The following is a 23673-nucleotide window of genomic DNA, read 5'->3' on the forward strand; positions in this document are numbered from 1 at the left end:
CACGTTTCTGCAGCGGAAGGGAATTGTTCCCAAATAAATCTGCTGGAGAAGTCTAGTGATTTTGCAGAAACACAAACAGGAGGAAACACGTGAACTACTGGACTGTACCAGCCATAGTAGCCTACAAAATGAAGAATGGACATTTTCCTAGTGAACTGTGAATTTCGATGGAGGAGTAGGATGGGGGATTTCCAGTGTCAAGTGGGTGTCTCTGAGAGTTGATGATCTTAGCAGAAAGGGATGTGCCTGCCATACCCACCCCTTGGAATGCACATCAAAGCCAACAGTCCTGTTTGCCCTTGGTGCCCATCCCTGCAAGAGGATCCCAGTGGGCTGTGTCATTGTGCTAATTGATATGGGTTAAATTCCAGTGTAAAACACTAGCTCTGATCTTTGGCAAGAACACCCTCCCCCCCTTACAAAGGCATGCTTGGATAAGAAAAGGGTGTAATAAGAGGAAGGCTGCAGTACTTGAGACATGGAAATGAAGCATGGACTTCTCAGGAAGAGAAATTGTGATTTCTACTTTTTGTGTGTATTTGGGTTTTTCATGTATCCTAGGGCAGGCAGTCCTAGGTCACAAAGTCATGGATTTATCTTGAATTACTAATGAAAATCACATCAATATTGGAAAATTAATTCAAACATAGGTCCAGCTGATAGTAGATTAGATTCCTGGGTCGGAAAGTTCCCCTGGAGAAGGGATAGGCAACCCACTTCAGTATTCTTGGGCTTCCCTGTTGGCTCAGACAGTAAAGAATCCACCTGCAATGCAGAGACCTGGGTTCGATCCCTGGGTTGGGAAGATCCCCTGGAGGAGGGCATGGCAACCCTCTCCAGTATTCTTGCCTGGAGAATTCCCATGGACAGAGGAGCCTGGGGCTACAGTTCATGGGACTGCAAAGAGTCAGACACAACTGAGTGACTGAGCACATTGCTGTTATCTCTTGGGCACCTAGTATTCATATGATTATCCTTCATTCAATAAATAGTCATCAGTTATATGCTATATGTCTGGGTAGAGTTCCAGGAGTTACCTTGGAAAACAAAATAATGGACAAAGTCCCTTTTCTCAAGGAGTTTATAGTGTAACTCAAGACACCTCAAGACACTAGAGAGATTCAAAGACACACAGCATTCCTAAATTGCTTATAATGCAGTTGGAGAGATGAGCCATAGCAACATGAAAAACTTACTTAACAGCATAAGATGGCATTAGAGAAATGCCAGGTGATTCATCTATATCCTAAATGCCATAGGAGTTCAGAGGAAGGAGCATTGAAAAAGGCTTTGTGGACTAGATGAGAATAATCAATAAAATGCACAAAAGAAAGCATACCTGCCTGAAAGGGAGTGGTATCAAATGCTGAGGGGGAAGAAAAGCTAAGCGCTTGTAGGAATGTAATGTGCCTATAAGTTAGTGGTAGCAAGGCAGCTCTCTATTTGTGCTTTGTGAAGCTCTGAGTACAGTTGTTTCTATGTGTTTATTATATTAATGATAATGTAATTTGGGTGTGTGGTGGGGGACTTCCCTGATAGCTCAGTTGGTAAAGAATCCAGCTGCGATGCGGAAGACCTGGGTTTCATCCCTGGGTTGGGAAAATCCCTGGAGAAGGGAAAGGCTACCCACTCTAGTATTCTGGCCTGGAGAATTTCATGGACAGTATAGTCCATGGGGTTGCAATATGACTAAGCGACTTTCACTTTAATGTAATTTTAATAATTGTGCCTCATTCAGTAAAATATCTTTGGGCAATCTTGCATTTGAGAAGCACTATAAGTAGCTTTCCCCCTTTTCATGCTTCAGTTCCGTTCAGTTCACTCGCTCAGTCGTGTCCGACTCTTTGCAACCCCATGAATCGCAGCACGCCAGGCCTCCCTGTCCATCACCAGCTCCTGGAGTTCACTCAGACTCACGTCCATTGAGTCAGTGATGCCATCCAGCCATCTCATCCTCTGTCGTACCCTTCTCCTGCCCCCAATCCCTCCCAGCATCAGAGTCTTTTCCAGTGAGTCAACTCTTCGCATGAGGTGGCCAAAGGACTGGAGTTTCAGCTTCAGCCATCATTCCTTCCAAAGAAATCCCAGGGCTGATCTCCTTCAGAATGGACTGGTTGGATCTCCTTGCAGTCCAAGGGACTCTCAAGAGTCTTCTCCAACACCACAGTTCAAAAGCATCAATTCTTTGGCCCTCAGCCTTCTTCACAGTCCAATTCTCACATCCATACATGACCACTGGAAAAACCATAGCCTTGACTAGACGGACCTTAGTCGGCAAAGTAATATCTCTGCTTTTCAACATGCTATCTAGGTTGGTCATAGCTTTTCTTCCAAGGAGTAAGCGTCTTTTAATTTCATGGCTGCAGTCACCATCTGCAGTGATTTTGGAGCCCCCAAAATAAAGTCTGACACTGTTTCTACTGTTTCCCCATCTATTTGCCATGAAGTGATGGGACCGGATGCCATGATCTTCGTTTTCTGAATGTTGAGCTTTAAGCCAACTTTTTCACTCTCCTCTTTCACTTTCATCAAGAGGCTTTTTAATTCCTCTTCACTTTCTGCCATAAGGGTGGTGTCATCTGCATATCTGAGGTGATTGATATTTCTCCTGGCAATCTTGATTCCAGCTTGTGTTTCTTCCAGTCCAGCGTTTCTCAGGATGTACTCTGCATAGAAGTTAAATAAGCAGGGTGACAATATGCAGCCTTGACACACTCCTTTTCCTATCTGGAACCAGTCTGTTGTTCCATGTCCAGTTCTAACTGTTGCTTCCTGACCTGTATACAGATTTCTCAAGAGGCAGGTCAGGTGGTCTGGTATTCCCATCTCTTTCAGAATTCTCGACAGTTTATTGTGATCCACACAGTCAAAGGCTTTGGCATAGCCAATAAAGCAGAGATAGATGTTTTTCTGGAACTCTCTTGCCTTTTCGATGATCCAGCGGATGTTGGCAATTTGATCTCTGGTTCCTCTGCCTTTTCTAAAACCAGCTTGAACATCAGGGAGTTCACGGTTCACGTATTGTTGAAGCCTGGCTTGGAGAATTTTGAGCATTACTTTACTAGTATGTGAGATGAGTGCAATTGTGCGGTAGTTTGAGCATTCTTTGGCATTGCCTTTCTTTGGGATTGGAATGAAAACTACCTTTTCCGGTCCTGTGGCCACTGCTGAGTTTTCCAAATTTTAATGCTTAGAGGATGCCTTTTTTGTTCGATCGCTCAGTCGTGTCCGACTCTTTGCAGCCCCATGAATTGCAGCAGGCCAGGCTTCCCTGTTCTTCACTATCTCCTGGAGCTTGCTCAAACTCATGTCCATTGAATTGGTGATACTGTCTGACCATCTCAGACTTCCCTGGTGGCTTAGAGGGTAGAGCTTCTGCCTGCAATGTGGGAGACTGGGGTTCGATCCCTGGGTCGGGAAGATCCCCTGGAGAAGGAAATGACAACCCACTCTAGTACTCTTGCCTGGAAAATCCCATGGACAGGAGGAGCCTGGTAGGCTACAGTCCATGGGGTCGCAAAGAGTCAGACATGACTGAGTGACTTCACTTTCACTTTCTAACCATCTTGTTCTCTGTCATCCCCTTCTCCTGCCTTTAATCTTTCCCAGCATCAGAAAGTGAAAGAAAGACCCAGCATCAGGGTCTTTTTCATTGAGTCAGCTTTTCACATCAGGTGGCCAAAATATTGGAGCTTCAGCTTTAGCATCAGTCCTTTCAGTGACTATTCAGGACTGATCTCCTTTAGGATGGACTGGTTGGATCTCTTTGCAGTCCAGGGGACTCTCAAGAGTCTTCTCCAACACCACAGTTCAAAAGCATCAGTTCTTTGGTGCTCAGCTTCTTTATAGTCTAACTCTCACACCCATACACGACTGCTGGAAAAACCAGAGCCTTGACTAGACGGACCTTTGTTCACACAGTAATCTCTCTTTTTAATATGCTGTCTAGGTTGGTCATAACTTTTCTTCCAAAGAGCAAGCGTCTTTTAATTTCACGGCTGCAATCACCATCTGCAGTGATTTTGGAGCCCAAGAAAATAAAGTCTGTCACTGTTTCCACTGTTTCCCCATCTATTTGCCATGAAGTGATGGGACCGGATGCCATGATCTTCGTTTTCTGAATGTTGAGTTTTAAGCCAACTTTTTCACTCTCCTCTTTCACTTCCATCAAGAGGCTCTTTAGTTGCTCTTTGCTTTCTGGCATAGGGGTGGTGTCATCTGCCTATCTGAGGTTATTGATATTTCTCCCAGCAATCTCGATTCCAGCTTGTGCTTCTTCCAGCCCAGCGTTTCTCACGATGTACTCTGCATAGAAGTTAAATAAGCAGGGTGACAGTCTACAGCCTTGATGCTGATATACTCCTTCCCCTCTTTGGAACCAGTTCGTTGTTCCATATCTGGTTCTAACTCTTGCTTCTTGACTTCTTAGAGGATAGCCAGTTGCTTTTGAGGAGTGGGGAACCCCAGTCGCTCTGGATTTCATAAGAAGTTGCAAATTCAACTCATTCTGGCGACTTTGTTACATAAACAAATGCATCCTCTCCACTCCAGTTGGTAAATGGAACTGAATGAGCTGGATTCACTTTATGCTTGTTTCCATTTTCACTATGTCTGTGCATGTGTCCTGGAGGAGATGGAGAAAGGGCCGGGAGTGGGAAGAGCGGATGTGGTTACCTACAAGACTGAGCGAGGCGGCCAGGTCCCTTATTAACTTCCAGCCACACTTCTCTCTCCTTTCTGCTTTACTAAAGAGCACTGACTCACTCAAAGGGGCACAGAGACCATTGGCAAAGTTGCAGTCATTACTTCCCCAACCATTTCATTCTGACACTTCTATGCGGCTAAGATTTAAGTCTCTCAAGAACAGAAGCAGCAAACGCCAGAGTGATTTTTGATACTTAAGCCAAAGTGCTTCCAAAATGCTCATGTGTTCATTTCTGCTCCAAAAATGCCAGCAAGGACCCTCTTTCACTTTTGTTTACCAAATAGATTGCTGGCCCCTCCGTGGTGCACAGAACACCTGCATAGGATTTGTATCTGTTGGAAAGAATGAAAGGCCACTGGGGCTGGATATCTCCCCATCACTTTTTTTTCCTCGTGGGCTTTCTCCCCTCATTAAACTGAACTGCTGCTCTTTAGTAAGTTTGGTCACTCTCTTGTTCAGAACGAAATTTTAATTCCTAGGGAAAGAGGACTGGAATTAAAGCTATGCTATATCACAATATTGCCCATGAGTTTTTTTTTTTTAATTTAACTTTTGCTTTATATTGATGTATGCTTGATTTACAATGTTGTGTTAATTTCAGGCTTCAGCACAGTGGTTCAGTTATACTTATATCCCTTATATCCATTCTTTATCTCCCCATCATTGACTATCTTCTTCTCGCTTGCTAATTGCCCTAGTTTTCCTAGATTTTCCAGCATCCTAGATTCATGGGATGCTGGGGTACTTTTTCCACCCCCAGCTCCATAGTAATGAAGCACTGTTCCCTAAACCGATCCTCACATCCCTTCCCTTTGCCCTGCCTCCCCTCCCATAGTGATTGATTTTAGTCTTGCCTTGTGTTTTCAGTGATACAGTTAGCTACCATGTGAAAGTTTCTATTGAGACTTCTGGGTCAGAAATAATCATTCCCTGTAGGATGTGAATAAAGAAGCACTTGGCCGCAGAAACTGTCAGCAGCTATTTTGAAACTGCAGAAGCTGGATGAAGTTGGTACCATAGAGCAAGGCAGCAGAGGCGAACTGGCTCCATGGTTACGTCATTGAACTGTTAGAGTGATCTCTGCCCGAGGCCAGCACCAGCTCTAGATTTTTTAGGTGCATAAATTGATACAATCCCTTCCATACAGAAACCAGCTTGTTGTGGATTATTCTGTCACTTGTAACCAAAAGCATCCTGTGAGTGAAAGTCACTCGGTCATGTCTGACTCTTTGCGACCCCATGGACCATACTGTCATACAGTCCGTGGAATTCTCCAGGCCAGAATGCTGGATTGGGTAGCCTTTCCAACCCAGGGATTGAACTCAGGTCTCCCACATTGTAGGCAGATTCTCCCACATTGCAGCCACAAGAGAAGCTCTAAAAGCATACTAAGTAATGTATAATTTCCTTAAGAGCAAAAGCTTTCTTTCAAGATCTATTTAACTCCATGGCATATCATTAACATATACTAACCACATGAGTTAGTAGCTTTCTAAATAGCTTGGCCTTCTTAGGGGATTGAGTTTCATTTAAGGTGGGTATATCACTAAAGAAAATAAAAACAAATGTCACTTCTTAACTTTTTCCTGGAGGGTCTGGAATTTAAGCTATAGCACAAGATCATTTCTGTTTGGTGAATAGTTCATCTTAATGAAGTCAGTAGTATTCTTTTGCCCTTTTGTTGAATAAGAGCATTTAGAAAGCGGTATCAAATGTCTAGCTCACAGCTCCTACATATAAGAGTTTTTCTTCTAGGAAGATCACTGTTAAAATAATCCTGGCTGCAGCTCTGAAAACCAGTGGCCTCAGAGACTGTGCTCCCACTAGGATCTGATTCTCATCTCCCCGATGAAACAGTGTCTCAAGTCAAGAAGCTCTGAGGTCCTCTGCTTTCTTTCCTCCTTTCCCCCATTTAAATATGGCCCATTCCCTTCTCTTCTGTTTTTCACATGTTTTCTCCTTTTCCTTCTCTTCCAGTTTACCCTAATCTGATTCTTCTCATTTTATTCTGGATTTATTTCGCCTTATTTAATATCACCATCTGTCTGCTCACTCTTTCAGATTTTGCCCACGCCATCATTCCCAATCAAAAGTTTGGTACCCCAGGCATAATGTTTCCTGTGTAGCTGAGGTATGCTTGGTCATTTTAATTTTATGTGCTAAAACTAAAAGATTTGATAGACGACAGCTTTTTAAGAAATTAATTAATTTATTTTAATTAGAGGCTAATTACTTTACAATATTGTAGTGGTTTTTGCCATACATCGCGACATGAATCAGCCACGGATGCACATGTGTTGCCCATCCAGAACCCCTCTCCTATCTCCCTTCCCATCCCATCCCCCAGAGTAAACTACAGCTTTCAACATATTTTCCCCTTTCTGCTTGATCATGTTCCTCTGATAATGATTCTAAAATATGTTCCCCATACCACTAGTAGCAACATTATGTGGAAACTTGTAAAAAGTACAAATTGGGTGACCCATCCCCAGATATACTAAGTCAGAAACATGGGGGGATGGGTCCAGTGACGTGGATTTGAACAGCCTTCCATGTGATTCCAGTGCATGCTGAAGTGTGAGAAACCCTGGTCTAGATAATTTTTCCTCCTGTCACCAGATGGTTTTCATTTTCCTATAAGATTTCTTAAAGGGAATGAGGGTGTGGGAAAAGTACTTCCCCTTTAACTTGACCAGCCCTGCTTCAATGAAGGATGCCTGTGAAAGTATGTCTGTATGCTGCCTTCTCTGAATTCCAGGGCAAGATCATTCTATTTTCATAAGCTGCAGCTGGTAGCAACTTGGAATATACTTCAGAGCCCCTGCTCCTGGCAACAGTGGCAGTTTTCCAGCCCATGCTGGCACTGCCCACAATGACTTCTAGTAGGACAAAAAGAGAGATTTTCTTTTAAAAAGGAAGAGAGGGATTCAGTCTCAAAATCAAGACATCCAAAATGAAAATCATGACTTACTGCTAACCCTAGCGTTCCTTCTGTGCTCCTTGTTCCTCTTCTGTTTATCACTGATTTCCTAGACACTCGGCTCCTAGAGTCACCCTTCACCCCTCTCTCTTTTCAGTCTGACGCGTCCACTCCCACCTCCTAACCTAGGTCATCTTGCCCCAGGAGATGTCATGGTTTTCTTATCCTCCTTCCCATTATCTCTTCTTTCAATCTATCTTACTCACCACATACAGATGAATTTTCCTTAAATAATCATCTCTAAGTTGTTACTTTCTTGTTGAAACTGGGCATCACTGCCTACTGGCCAAACCCATCAGCCTAGAACTCCAGACTTTTCGGAATCTGACACAAATACATCTTTCTGAACATCTAGGAATGCCCACCCTAGACAGTCTACCAGTTGTCCCCTGTTGACCATGCCCATTCCTCCTCTGACTCTTGCTCTCTCCTGGGACTGGAATGCCCCACTCAACATGTGTACTTATCAAAGCCTGTCCTTCTCTCCAGGACTAGCTCAAGCATCACCTCCACATGGAGTTGATCACTCCAGGCCACAGTGCTCGTTCCAGCCTCCAGATCTCCATAGCCCTTTTGTCGCCACCTTTATCTCACATTGTCACCTTTCCCATCTCTCCACGTGCATTACTAGCAATGTGATCATTGGGTCTGGGTTTTGTAGAGCTTTGTGTGCTCAGTGTTGGTGTAGGTCTCCTTGAGCATTTATTTACAAGTGGGGAAAACATGCAAGTACTCGGTATTTAAGGAATTTTCAACATGTTTATATTTTAATGAGCTTTATTTGTAGATGTGTAATGTTGTTCTTGCAAGTGTAAAAAATAAATCTGTTATAAATAATATGCCTCATTACTTTCACTGTTTTGACATTAGAAGTATTAAGAAAACATTCCTAGCATGAGCATAGCTTAACTTGCTTCTGAAGAGCTTTTGTAAAAATATGGATTTATGAAGCTCTCTTTCTTTGGAGCAAAAACTTTTAATGTCACAGATATGTGTATGTTAGTCCCTAATATTTTAGACATCAAAACAAAATTCAGGGTAAAGGCTTGTAAACACAAATTGCTTTTTGCCATTTCAAAAAACATTAACTTCATTTTAGTGAATAACTGAGGTAGTAATTCTGCTAGAATATCCAAATATTTGGAGAAAATAAGAGTTTTAGCACATATTATTTTATTACCTGTTTTATTAACTCATCTTTTTCTTTAGAATACCAGAATGTTTAGAAATGATGGCAAATATGATATTAATATTTATACTATTTAAATACCTAATACTAATTTAATAAGTGAACTAGCTTACCCCTCAATAACAAAAGAAGAAAAATTTTGAAGCCTCTGTAATGCACATAATATCAGTTGGTCAAAAACCTAAATTATAGTTTTACCATAAGGAAATTCAGTTTTATGATTTTTAAGAACATCACAGAGACTAAAATTAGTTCAGGAAATGCTTACAGGTTCCAGGGGAAAACTATCTTAATGAACTAATAAACATTAGTTCTATTTCTAATCAGAATATACATAGTGTTTCTAAAATAGTCAAGTTTGTTCTCTTAAATAGCATATGAACTATTTCTTGTTTACATATTTGCATAATAGAGGAAGTATTCGTGGAAGGCCTCTTATGTGTGATAATATTAAAGAGCCTTCATTTTCACAGAGAAGTATCACTTCTCAGTACAGTTTCTTCACAAGGTCTATTATAGTTTCAGGGTCAAAGTACCCAGCACCAGCACGTGACTCATTCCAGCCCCTCGGCAGCCTGTTTCTCAGTTCCTGCTGCTTTTCTGGCTCTGTCGCTCATCACCACGCCTTCTGCAGGGAGCTGAGGGCCTTTTTCCCTGCAACAGACCCACCTCCCCATCAGATAGTCCACAGTCTTGATTGTCACGGTGCCTCTCCTCCAGGGACTGGAGAGGAGGGGTCCCAGGCACTCTTTCCCCACGGGGCTGAGTTCAGAGAAGTGCTTCGGTCCCAGCAAGCTAAACTTAGAAAGGGGCTAAAAACAGACTTCTAAGAAAATGGGATTTGTTTGGATAAAGGAGAACCTATAAAACTTTTATAATTCACAAATGCAGAATTAACGAGCATTTTTTTCTAGTGCTGCTGGGCAGCTGCTAAAGATCGAGGAGTCACTGCTTATTCTACTGAACGCAAAATGACAGTGTAGTGATCGTTATCTAAGTCACTTCTAGAGAGGGAGCTGAGGCCTGAGAAGAATTGGCTGTTTTATGTGAGCAGGAACTTTAATATTTCTTTTCACACGTGGGTACTCATTGCCATGGGCTTCCTAGGTGGCTTAGTGGTAAAGAATCCACCTGCCAATGCAGGAGCTACTGGAGATACGGGTTCAATCCCTGGGTCCGGAAGATCCCCCAGGGGAGGAAATGGCAGCTCCACTCCAGTATCCTTGCCTGGAAAACTCCATGGACAGAGGAGCCTCGCAGGCTAAAGTGCATGGAGTCACAAAGAGTTTGATATGACTGAGCAAGTGAGCACGCACGCCAGCGCTCATTGTCAGCCTTTCCCACTAGATCTGAAGGAGCTCGGGCCCCCATGACATGCTTTCTTCCCTGGACTTTGAAGATAATCACTCTTTTCACTATCCTACTCCTCTGGCTACTTCTTAGATTCGTTTGCTGGTCATCCTCACCTTTCTAACCTCTAAATTTTGACCTGCCCCAGAGCTGCCTCCTCAGATTTCTTATTTTTTTCTGTTTAACCTATCCCCTACGTGACTTCATCCTATCCCTTCAGTTCAGCTCAGTCGCTCAGTCGTGTCTGACTCTTTGCGACCCCATGAATCGCAGCACACCAGGCCTCCCTGTCCATCACCAACTCCTGGAGTTCATTCAGACTCAGGTCCATCAAGTCAGTGATGCCATCCAGCCATCTTATCCTTGGTCGTCCCCTTCTTCTTCTGCCCCCAGTCCCTCCCAGCATCAGGGTCTTTTCCAATGAGTCAACTCTGCGCATGAGGTGGCCAAAGTACTGGAGTTTCAGCTTTAGCATCATTCCTTCCAAAGAACACCCAGGACTGATCTCCTTTAGAATGGACTGGTTGGATCTCCTTGCAGTCCAAGGGACTCTCAAGAGTCTTCTCCAACACCACAGTGCAAAAGCATCAATTCTTCGGCACTCATCTTTCTTCACAATCCAACTCTCACATCCATACATGACTACTGGAAAAACCATAGCCTTGACTAGATGGACCTTTGTTGGCAAAGTAATGTCTCTGCTTTTCAATATGCTATCTAGGTTGGTCATAACTTTCCTTCCAAGGAGTAAGCATGTTTTAATTTCATGGCTGCAATCACCATCTGCAGTGATTTTGGAGCCCAGAAAAATAAAGTCTGACACTGTTTCCACTGTTTCCCCATCTATTTCCCATGAAGTGATGGGACCAGATGCCACGATCTTCGTTTTCTGAATGTTGAGCTTTAAGCCAACTTTTTCACTCTCCTCTTTCACTTTCATCAAGAGGCTTTTTAGCTCCTCTTCACTTTCTGCCATAAGGGTGGTGTCATCTGCATATCTGAGGTTATAGATATTTCTCCCAGCAATCCTGATTCCAGCTTATGCTTCTTCCAGCTCAGCGTTTCTCATGATGTACTCTGCATAGAAGTTAAATAAGCAGGGTGACAATATACAGCCTTGACACACTCCTTTTCCTATTTGGAACCAGTCTGTTGTTCCATGTCCAGTTCTAACTGTTGCTTCCTGACCTGCATATGCCTTTCTTAAGAGGCAGGTCAGGTGGTCTGGTATTCCCATCTCTTTCAGAATTTTCCACAGTTTATTGTGATCCACACAGTCAAAGGCTTTGGCATAGTCAATAAAGCAGAAATAGATGTTTTTCTGGAACTCTCTTGCTTTTTCGATGATGCTTGGCTTTATATAATTGTCCAAATAGTGATGACTCTATTTATATCTCTTGTACCTCCATCCCTGACTGACTCCCCCCGAACACCAGGCTCATCCCTCGTCATCACTCAACATCTCCACTGGATGTCTCCAAGGCACTGGTCAATAGCAAGCTGCAATGAACAGGTCCAAAAGTGAGCTCTGAATGGTAACTCCTCAACCTGCTCCTCCTTCAGCTTTCCCCATTGCTGTACCCTTGTATTTCCTCAGGCCAAAAACTTGGAATCCCCCTTGACTCCTTTATTAAGTCTTTCACGTCTGTCATGCAAACCATCAGCCTATCCTGCAAAGTATATCCAGATACTAACCATGACTCATGACTATTTCCATCATCCTGGCCCATTCAGGTCCAAGTTTTTCCGTTGCCTGAAAGATTATAATTGTTTCCAAATCAGTCTTCTTCCATCACCTTATATTTTATTCTCAAAGTAGCAGCCAGAATAATTTTTTAAAAACGTAAGTCACATTTGTTCAAAACTGTCTAATGGCTTTTTGTCTCACAGAAATGAAGTATTTAGCATGCCCACAAAGTTAAGATGATAATCAGTCATTCTGCAGAGAATCTGAAGAATAAACATTTGGATATATCTCTTTCTAAAAAAGCATAACGCAAAGTATTTATTATTGATAGTTACATACAGTAATAATCAACAACAGTTAAACACCGCTGCAGTTCCCAGTGTTTATGATTTATGCTCTTTTCTTCATTTCAGAGTTATACATTATGGACATATCTTAAGAAGATATGGTGTGCCCATCATGGGCTGCTCATGTCCCAAGGACAAACATCATAGCCAGAAATGGACAATCTAATTTGTTAGAAGCTTGACAAAAAGTTAATTGTGAGGAATTCTGAACCTGCAAATTAGCAAAATTGCTTTTTCTTGGAATTGCTGCTTAATTTGATCCAAATCAGTAAAGATTGAATTGTTCTATTTCATAGGCATTGACATTCCATTGAAATGAATTATCTTTAGCATTTCTAAGTTGTTGTTGTTCAGTCTCTAAGTGATGTCTGACTCTTTGCAACCCCATGGACTGCGTCACACCAGGCTTGTAGGTAGAATTAAATTTACATCACAAATATTTGTGAAGAACTGATGTATCCAGGTAGGTTCTAACAATACCTGGAGCACTCCAGATTTCATTTGAAATAGAAATATAGGCAAGATGTTTCAAGAATACCAGTGGGAAATAAATCTAATTATCTGATACAAATAGCAGATTGTTCATATTCATTCATCCACTCATGCAGTCAACAAACATTGAGGATTCAGTGATAAGACCTGCTTCCTGTTTTTGTGAAGGTTGTAGTCTTTAAGGGGAGACAGACATGAAGAAGATTAAGTGTAATAGGGTGGGATTGTAGGATAACGGTGTTAATTGAGGGATGTTAAAAGTGCCACAGAAACATAGAAAAAGATGGAAAGATAAGGAAATTGAATCTGCTTTATGAAGGCATCTCCTTCCATCATTGTTCATTTTATCAGTCAATGCTAGATACTAGCAGAGCTCAATGCCCTGTGCTAAGGCCCAACAATATAATCCCAGGAGAGAGATAGCTAATAAACAATCACAATTCAGTTCAGTAGAGGCAGTGGCTAAAGTGTGCCCAGGGAGCCATGGAATGGGCAGGAAGGACACCTCAGCCCAGGAGCAAGCAGGCAGGGAATGTTTCCAGAGGAAACTGAGCCTCAGGGAAGAGAAGGGTTGCAAAAGATGGCATTGCCATTCAGAGAACCTCAAGTATACAGTGTGGCAAGAGCATGGATTTTAAGGAGGAGCTCTGGGGGAAAGGAGGCTGGAGAAATACGTAGGAGACAGGTCTTCAGTGGCTGGCAGTGTTTCCTGCGGCATTTAGAAGGAAATAGAAGCATTGACAAATGGAATGGGCTTCCCTGGTAGCTCAGCTGGTGAAGAATCTGCCTGCAATGCAAGAGACCCCGGTTCAATTCCTGGGTCAGGAAGATTCCCTGGAGAAGGGATAGGCTATCCACTCCATTATTCTTGGGCATCCCTGGTGGCTCAGATGGCAAAGAATCTGCCTGCAGTGTGGGAGACCTGGGTTCGATCCCTGGGTTGGGAAGATCTGGAGAAGGGCTTGGCAACCCATTCTAGGTTCTTGCCTGGAGAATCCCCATGGACACAGAGCCTGGCAGGCTACAGTCCATGGCCTTGCAGATAGTCGGACGTGACTGAGTGACTAAGTACACGTGTGTAAAATGAGGAAATGGCAATAAATTTCTGTTTTAGAAAGTTCTCTTCAGCAGTAGGGCAGAGGACAGAGTGGAGAGAAGTGATACTGAAAGCAGAGAAGCCAATCTGAAAGCTCAGGTGATTCAGGAATCCAGGACATCAGTAAATGGTGAAGACCTAAGTGGGGAGCAGTGCAGGGACGAGAGTGAAGGGGATAAGGAGAAGGACTGGGGAAGCATTAGGGAGATAAAGCAAAAACCTCGGTGCCCAACTGCAGGAAGGGTAACGGAGAGTGTTGTTTCTACGATGGCATACAGTTTTCTGATGTTGGACTAATCGTACTTATTAGAGGCCATTCCCTCTAAAATGGTCTGCCTCCCCTAAGGAGAGCTCAAAACAGCCCACAGGGAATGCCAGGAAAAGTGGCAGAATTTCATTTACACTTTTCTCAGTTTTTAAATTTCTGTGTATATATGTGTGTGTGTATACAAAGTCGACAGTAAACTAATACAATGGTATATATATACAATTTTTAAAAATATATATTTGTTTGGCTGTGGTAGGTCTTAGTTGTAGCATGTGGGATCTAGTTCCCTGACCAGGATTCGAACCTGGGCCACCTGCATGGGGAACACAGTCTTAGCCACTGGACCACCAGGGAAGTGCCTATAATTTACAAATAAATGAGTCTTCATATATTATAGGGTATGTACAGTATTTTCTTATCAGAGATGTATGATCAAAAAACTTGAAGCCTGAGTGCAGGATTATAGTAGAGAAAAAAATTGGCAGTTAGGGGAAATTTAAAGTACATCCAGAATATCTAGGCAGAAATTCCTACAGGACTGTCCTATGGAACTTTCTGTGATCATAGAAAAGGTCTAAATATGTGTTGTTCAATATGGTGGCCAGTAACTACTTATGGCCATTAAGCATTTGAAATGTGGTTCATGCCACTAAGGAGCTGAACTTTTTAATTTTGATAAATTTAAATTTATTTAAATAGCCTCATGTAGCTAATGGCTACCATATTGGAAAGGACAAATCTAAAACTTAGAGGAGAGACCTGGAATCTCATTCATTAAATGCTTCCACTGGCTAAGCATTTTATACACATTTTAAAACACTGTAATCACCCCAACTCCCTTATGGAGTAGACAGTATTATAAAAGAAAAGAGTTAAGTTTTTCTTTACTCCGTCCTCTTGATAGTGAAGGTTTATATTGCAAGGAAGAGCACATTTGCTTTGAAATATGTGTAGTTATAGATATTCTTCAGTGTTAGTCACTCAGTCGAGTCTGACTCTTTGTGACCCCATAGACTGTAGCCCATCAGGCTCTTCTGTCCATGGGATTCTCCAGGCAAGAATACTGGAGTGGGTTGCCATGCCCTCCTCCAGGGGATCTTCCCAACCCAGGGATCAAATCCTGGTCTTCTCCATTGCAGGCAGATTCTTTACCATTTGAGCCATCAGGGAAGCCCATACTCCTTACTGGAAGATACGTATGCATCTTCCAAGCACAAATTTTCTTTTCTTTTTCTTTCAGGTGGCTGGCTCTGTTGGAGATTCAAATATGTATTATTTTAATATTTTATTATTATGACTGTAGTCTTCTGGACCCATTGCCCAAACAGGTAAATCTTCAGAATTTTGAATAGCATGACTTTCAAATCTGAGATAAAGTCTTCATTTTAATTACTGGATATGAGCTAACTGATCTCCTCAGTTAGGCTCATCTTAACACTTCGTCTCCGCAGACTGAGAAACATTCCCTTAATTCTAAGTCAATTCTGTGTTCCCCATTATCACAAGACCGGGATCTAATGATAGTGTTTTCACCCCTTAGTGTTAGGAGATCCCCAATGAATTATCCATTTTAACCCTTTTATCTGGGTATAATAAACATGGCCTTGATGTCAGGCTTGTTTCCCTAGAAAGGCATGTCTGTGTGTCCAAAAGTTAGCCATGAGCCACGAGTCATAGCCCTTAGTCCACTTGGTAGCAATGACATAGAAGGAAATTAACCGAACAAAGAAACAGTGAACCGCAATGTGAAGACAATGACCTTTCCCCACCTCTGACCTTTGGCTCTCTCAACCATTTAACTTGGTGTTTCTGTGGTTCTCTTCTCTTGGACCAATGGCCCTCAAACTGGTATGAGCATCAGAATTAGCTGAGATGGAGGGGGCTTGTTAGAACACAGAATCCTTGGCCCTAGCCCTAGAGCTCCTGATGAGTAGATCTGGTAAAGGGCTTGAGAATTTGTATTTCTGATAAGTTCTGGGTGCTGCTGCCGCCACACTTTGAGGACCACTGTCCGAGGAAACAGGGGGAAGTCCAATTTAATTCCAGGTGTTTGGATGTCCCTTTGAAAACTCTGGATAAAAGGTGCTATTTAATTTAAACTGAGGCTGAAGCTCAGAAATTAACGATTGCAATCTCAGGGCTATTCACATAGCATTTTGTGCTATGATTTACTCTTGACATACTAAGGGCTAATATATGGAGGGATAAATAAAACTCCTGGGTGACATTTCAACAGAAATTCTGTAAGTGCATAAATGACACTGAAAATATTATATTGCTCACAAATATGCACATTTCAGCACTTTGCCTTGATTTCTTTTGCACTTCTATTTTGAGTACAAGCAACAGTGATAAAGAGCTCTCAAAATCCAATGATGAAAGGGAAATCAAAACACCCTTCACAAAGGTTTTCAGCTGAGTACAGTTTTGTTGGCAAAATGAAGATCCGGGCCAAGATTTACAGGCACCAAATACTAGTTTCTGATCTTCCAAGTTAAATGTTGCGATATTGCCCAGGACTGACTCAGCATCTATTTTCCCACCAGTCAGAAGACACAGGAATGCCTTTTCACATCAGAAGGATGTCAAGCCATGTGACACATAAAACTGGAGATCAGTCATTTTGACCAGATCCTTAGGCAGGGTTTTTTCCAGCACTTTCTTCCCCGCTAAGAATTCTAGTATTTTTATACCTTTTTTTGGTTTGTTTTAAAATACATCCTATTTCTATTTTGACCCTACTAAGAACATTTTTCAAAGAGATGTGACCTCAGTTTGTAAAAAATACAAGTCTGAGAGAATCCTTGTCTCAAAGGGCATTTCATTCCACAGTTCTTATTTTAGAAAGATCAATTAATATTATTTAATGGTGGAACTTATTTTACGAAGTTGTGAAAGGAGGTGATCAAAAACTAGAGGCAGTGACCTTCCAATTACCAGGCTCAGATCAGCTGCAGCGGGGAAGGGGGAGTCACCAGGGCGTGCTCCAGACACTTCGTCATCAAGTGCAGGAAGATCATGGGGCTTGGAAACCAGCTCCCCCAAAGGAATTTTCTTGCCACGGTACCCCAAATCAAACGCTGCCATCTCTAATTTTACTTTTGTAAGAGTTTTATTTTACCTCAGTCTAAACAAAACAATTTAATCTTAATTCTCTCTCAATAAGAACCAAACCATAAGGAAACTGCAAAGCTTTCCAGGATCTGTGATTGGTCAGTTGTGTCCAGATGCTGGCAATGGGAACTATTTCATTTTAAGCACTCACAAGAAGACCCACTTCGATTCTTTCCCAAAAGCAAGCAGATTTTTTTGCTAACACAGTGAGGTTTTTATTTGGCTGCCTGGTTTTCTTCTGCTGTGTTTTTGGGAGTAGGGGAATGGATTCTTGGAAAATCTCACAAGATCTATGGATCCCCCTACCAGAAAAGTACACACTTCTTCATACACACAAAATGATGAACAGATGCAATTTCAGAGAGTCCGTGCAAGTTCTGCAACTCATTCTATCAACTGACCTAAGAAACCAGTTGCTGAGAAACTGTGCCCCATTGCTTTCAGACTCATGACAAAAAAAAAATCATCATCTAAGGTGGATCACCCTCCTCCTTCCTCGCCCCTCCTCTTCCTCCAACACTCAAAGTTGACAGAACAGGTTGGTTTTCTCATCCAAGCTCCTAAGCTTCAGCAATCTCTTTGCTTTATTTGCAATGAACTGACCTCCCATCACCCCCACATCTATTCACCCCTTGTTCATAACTAAGATGTAATAGAACCTATCAGAACATTTGGTACCCACAGAATATCCTTTTGGACAGTTTTGATCTTAGGTTCACTATAATAGTGGTTTGCACCATTAACACCATGTTGTCTTATGAACATCAGTAACGTGTCATAGAAGTCTCACTCAGCAATTTTAAATGAGGTGTCAGATATTGGGGGCTAGAAATGTATTGAAAGAGCTTTATTTGTGGTATCCTCTTCACCCAGCTAAAGTGAAGGGTGAGTCCTAGGCTCATAGCCTTGGGATATGTGAAGCTGTGAAGAAGCTGCTATTAGAATAAGGGATTGGTACTGATGAACCTATTTGCAGGGCAGCAAAGGAGATGCAGACATAGAGATCAGACTTGCGGACACAGCGGGGGAAAAGAGGGAGTGGGACAAATTGAGAGAGTAGCATGGAAACATGTACATTACCATATGTAAAATGGACAGCCAATGGAAATTTGTTGTATGACCAAGGGAGCTCAGACTGGTGCTCTGTGACAGCCTAGAGGGGAGGGATGGGGTTGGAGGTGTGAAAGAAGCTCAAGAGGGAGGGGACATATGTATACCTCTGGCCAATTCATGTTGATGTATGGCAGAAACCAACACGATATGGCAAGGCAATTATCCTCCAATTAAAAATAAATAAATTTCTAAAAAAGAGTAAGGGATTGCCTCCATTTCTGTCCCTTGAATAGTAGTGTTAATCGCTCAGTTGTGCCCGGCTCTTTGCGACCCCATGGACTGTGGCCTGCCAGGCTCCTCTGTCCATGGGATTCTCCAGGTAAGAATACTGGTGTGGATTTCCATCCCCACTCTAGAGGATCTTCCCAACCCAGGGATCAAACCTGGGTCTCCCGCATTGCAGGAAGATTCTTTACTGTCTGAGCTACAGGGAAGATCCATCCCTTGAATAGAAGACTAAAATTGATGCTCCCCTTGGAGAACTCATCAAGTAAAACCGTCCAGCCTTCCAAACCTAAACTCTGCCTTTCGGGAACAATCACACTGACTACAGCTTAGGTCCACACTGGTGGCTTACGTCCCTTAACTTCTATCCTCTTTCTGCATTTCTGCTTTTAGAGTTCTCTCCACTTGGTGGGTGTCCAGCAGCCGGAAGGACGATGCCGGATTCAGTTTAAACAAAGAAAATGATGTCTGCTGGAGGGCCAGGGCCATCTGGAGGAATGACTGCCCCCTCATCCAGTAGCCTGGTGGCACCTAGACCTGAATTTGACAAGAACACGTCACTTAATTTTATTTTAGGATTTAGTTCAAGACAATGTCCGGGTGGCATGTGTATTTGGTATTTTAAGTGTAGACGAAGAATCAGACATCACTTTCACTGATATCGAGGCCCAAATACAGGGTAAAATGTTTCAGTGATCCAAAAAGAGGTATTCTTCAGAAGTTGGCATTGGTTTCATACATTACTGCAGCAGTCCCCAACCTCTTTGGCACCAGACACCTGTTTCATGGAAGACAATTTTTCCACGGATCCGTGGGGGAGGCGGAGTTTTCAGTTTCTCCCACCACTCACCTCCTGCTGTGTGGACTGGTTCCTAACAGGGCAGGGCCCAATACTGATTCGTGATTGGGGAACTGCATTATTATATCAAAACTTTAAATAGAAATAATGTCATTTGAATGAAATTTTTCATACATTAAATTCACTGTGAAGACAACATACTTCTATTTTGAAAAAGGCTAATAGTCTTAGACTTGAAAGAGTATTAAATAATGATTTCTGGAAAGTTGCTATTTTTCTTAATATGATTCTTAACTAGCAATTGGAATTCTTTAACCACTATTAATTTAATTATTTATGAAACATGCCTAATGCTACATATATGAAGAAAACGATCACTTTCTAAGACCTGTGAAGTCAGGGATCATGTCTGACGCTCATTTCTATCCTCCACTCTGCCTAGGACAGCACTTCTCTATAGGGTATATCCAATACATGTATGTTGACTGATTTATTCATTTGTATTTTAATTAAGATGAAAGCACCCTTTTGATTCAAGGTGTTTATAATTGTAGTTGAAGAGATAATATTTTTTCTAATTTATAGAAGCTCTAAGTGACGTGTCAAGTCAAATAACATTTCAATCTACTACTTAAGACTTTTGCCTGAAATATTTACTATGAAACCCAAAAAAGAAATCCTATCCTGTTCAGGGGAAATATATGACCCCAGTCACAGTGTGATTTGTCCTCTAGGAGTCAATAAAATGCCGTCTGCCTCCTTGGTTTCACAATAAATAAGCTTTGCAATGCATGTGGCCTCTGGATTACTTACTCCCCTGTGCTAGAATTATCCCATGGGGTTGAAAATGATTGCTTACTCATCTGTCTCCCACCAATGGGCAGATGACTCGCTAGGAGAAAATTAAGTACTTTGGAATGCATTAACTCTTCAGGACTAATACAGTGATTTTGAAGCTTAGCTAGCAGCTTGCTGCTTAGCTTAGCAGGCTGGGGGTCTGAGGACTGAAGCGAATGAAGAAGGCAGTTGAGAATCCACAGGAGAGCTGAGAACTGCGGACCACTACCTGGCAGTTCTTCTAAATATGGCAGGTGTGCTTCCAGGGAAAGCATGTCCTCTTCTAGACAGCTGGGGCCCACAGCCAAACATGGTATTTGCAAATAATAGACACTTGAGCTAAATCTGCAGACATTTGGGGCCAGTGTCTATCTCCTTATTATTGCTTGGTAAGGTTGAAGTTAGCTGGCAAGTTTATGCACTTAAAAAAAAAACAACTGTACAGATGTGGGAGATCTATAACCTTTGAAATCAAGAACAGTAAGAGAAATATACCAGTAAAAGGTCCCTATTTCTTTTCTTTTTTTTGTAAATTATTTTAATTGGAGGCTAATTAATTTACAATATTGTAGTGGCTTTTGCCATACATTGACATGAATCAGCCATGGGTATACATGTGTTCCATCCTGAACCCCACTCCCACCTCCCTCCTCATCCCATCCCTTAGGGTCATCCCAGTGCACCAGCCCTGAGCACCCAGTCTCATGCATCGAACCTGGACTGGCAATCTGTTTCGCATATGGTAATATACATGTTTCAATGCTATTCTCTCAAATCATCCCACCCTTGCCTTCTCCCACAGAGTCCAAAAGTCTGTTCTTTTTCTCTGTGTCTCTTTTGCTGTCTCGCATATAGGTTCATTGTTACCATCTTTCTAAATTCCATATATATGCATTGTTATACTGTATTGGTGTTTTTCTTTCTGACTTACTTCACTCTGTATATTAGGCTGAAGTTTCATCCACCTCATTAGAACTGATTCAAATGCATTCTTTTTAATAGCTAAGTAATATTCCATTGTGTATATGTACCACAGCTTTCTTATCTATTCACCTGCCGATGGACATACAGGTTGCTTCCATGTCCAAGCTATTGTAAACAGTGCTATGATGAACACTGGGGTACACGTGTCTCTAATTCTGATTTCCTTGGTGTATATGCCTAGCAGTGGGATTGCTGGGTCATATGGCCATTCTATTTCCAGTTTTTTAAGGAATCTCCACACTGTTCTCCATAGTGGCTGTACTAGTTTGCATTCCCACCAACAGTGTAAGAAGGTTCCCTTTTCTCCCCACCCTCTCCAGCATTTATTTTTTGTAGACTTTTTGATATTAGCCATTCTGACTGGCATGAGATGGTACCACATTGTGGTTTTGATTTGCGTTTCTCTGATAATGAGTGATGTTGAGCATCATTTCATGTGTTTGTTAGCCATCTGTATGTCTTCTTTAGAGAAATGTCTGTTTAGTTCCTTGGTCCATTTTTTGATTGGGTTGTTTATTTTTCTGGAATTGAGCAGCATGAGCTCCTTGTATATTTTTGAGATTAATTCTTTGTCAGTTGCTTTGTTTGCTATTATTTTCTCCCATCCTGAGGGCTGTCTTTTCATCTTGCTTATAGTTTCCTTCGTTGTGCAAAAGCTTTTAATTTTAATTAGGTCCCATTTGTTTATTTTTGTTTTTGTTTCCATTACTCTGGGAGGTGTGTCATAGAGGATCCTATTTCTTTTTATTTCCCTAGCCTGAGATTTTATATAGGGTTTCCCACATGGCTCAATAGTAAAGAATCTGTCTGCCAATGCAGGAGATGCAGGAGACATGGGTTCAATACCTGGGTCGAGAAGATCCCCTGGAGGAGAAAATGGTAAGCTACTCCACTATTCTTGCCTGGAAAATTCCATGGACAGAGGAGCCTGGTGGGCTACAGTCCAAGCGGTCACAAAGAGTCAGATGTGACTGAACCCAGCACACACAACACATATTAATCAAAGGTATATTCATATATATATCTACACATAAAGTATATATTTATATGTGTTAACTTGAGTTTGCCACAAAGTGGAGCCTAAGACAGATTTGTATGCAGTGCAGAGAGTTCATTTGAGACATGTTCCCAGGCAGCAAAAAGAGGGGATCAGAAAGAATATGCCACAATCGAGTTATGTTATTAAGGTAGGTGTCCCTGCCCCTATTTCAAAGGACAAGCCATGAGAGATGAGGGGACCATGTTCAAGGGCATGTGAGGAGTGGCTGGAGCATGGTGGGGTGAGGAGCATGGGATTCTGAATGTAGTTTTGATCACGTTTTAATAGAAATGTGAGATCATCTATATGCAGAACATCCTTGTGGAGGTAGCCATTCAGGCTCATGTGATAATTAATATTAATCCTTTTTCGTGTCCACGCAAAGGGCTTATAACTTCGTTTTTACTTAGCAGCCTGAAACAAAGAAGAGTTCTTGTATTTACTGACGGAATTGCAGAACTAAATGGTAGTGCCACTGGAAACTTGTAATTAAAGCAGGAAATGGGAAAGGAGGGGCCATTAAAACTGAAATTAGGAAGTCACTTGGTGAAACTTAAGTGTGACCCTTTAGATAGAGTATGTCCTCATTAAAAGGCATATCTTTTCAAGATTTCAACGTGGACAAAAAAGGAAGGGTCTAAGTCTGTTCAGGCTATATCACAGAATACCGTAGAATGGGTGGCTGATAAACCACAGAAGTGTGTCTCTCACAGTTCTGAAGGTGGGTAAGTTCAAGATCAGGCTGCCAGCATGGTTGAGTTCTACTGAGACCCTCTTCCTGGTAAGGTCAGTGATTTCTCAATGTCCTCACACAGTAGAAGGAGTAAGGGATCTCTTTGAGGTCTCTTGTAAGAATAGCCATTCCCTTCGTGAGGGCCCCACCCTATTCTCATGACCTAATCAACCCCAAAAGGCCCCAGCTCCTAATATCATCAGCTTTGGGAGGATTGAACATGTGAACTTGGGGAAGGCACAAATATTTAGACCATAGCAGGAAGTAATCCTCCATAGTTGCTCAACTTTCTAAGTAGTATTGAAAGTATTTTGTTCCAATGGAAGACCCTGGACAGCATTTGGACATGCAGGTGATTCCTCCTCTTTGGGGCCCCAAATCTCTTAATAGAGCAGCCAGGAGCCTGGGATTGTCTCTGTGAGCATCCACATGGGAGTAGACCATGATACTTGGCTTTCATCAGCATAGCATTTTTTTTTTTTAAGTTTTTAGAATAAATGTCTCCGTATTTCTTCATTAATGTTGGGTTTGGGTAATTTAAATGAACTTATCAAGGTTTTATTGTTAGTTTTAAAATCTTATTTTTTGTTATTTTAATGAATGGCTATGGGTGGTTACCAACAAGGGTACAACCCATATTAAACTATTTTCTTGATGAACTGCCTATTATTACACTCTAGAAGCCAATCATATGAGCTTCTGTCACTTGAATAAT

At 41.9% G+C, this 23673-nt stretch overlaps 1 protein-coding gene across 1 annotated transcript in view; it reads left to right on the forward strand.

Annotated features, from left to right (window-relative positions):
- Nucleotides 1-19095, forward strand: part of LOC128056623 (24-hydroxycholesterol 7-alpha-hydroxylase) — an 85795-nt gene extending 66700 nt beyond the window's left edge. Inside the window, exons 11-12 of the mRNA XM_052649418.1 lie at nucleotides 15355-15442; nucleotides 18960-19095. Coding sequence (XP_052505378.1) covers nucleotides 15355-15442; nucleotides 18960-19031 — 160 coding nt within the window. The 3' untranslated portion in view covers nucleotides 19032-19095. The remainder of the gene's footprint in view (nucleotides 1-15354; nucleotides 15443-18959) is intronic.
- The last annotated feature ends 4578 nt before the right edge of the window (nucleotides 19096-23673 follow it).

The sequence above is a fragment of the Budorcas taxicolor genome, chromosome 11, assembly GCF_023091745.1.
Source record: "Budorcas taxicolor isolate Tak-1 chromosome 11, Takin1.1, whole genome shotgun sequence".
Classification (NCBI taxonomy): Eukaryota; Metazoa; Chordata; class Mammalia; order Artiodactyla; family Bovidae; genus Budorcas; species Budorcas taxicolor.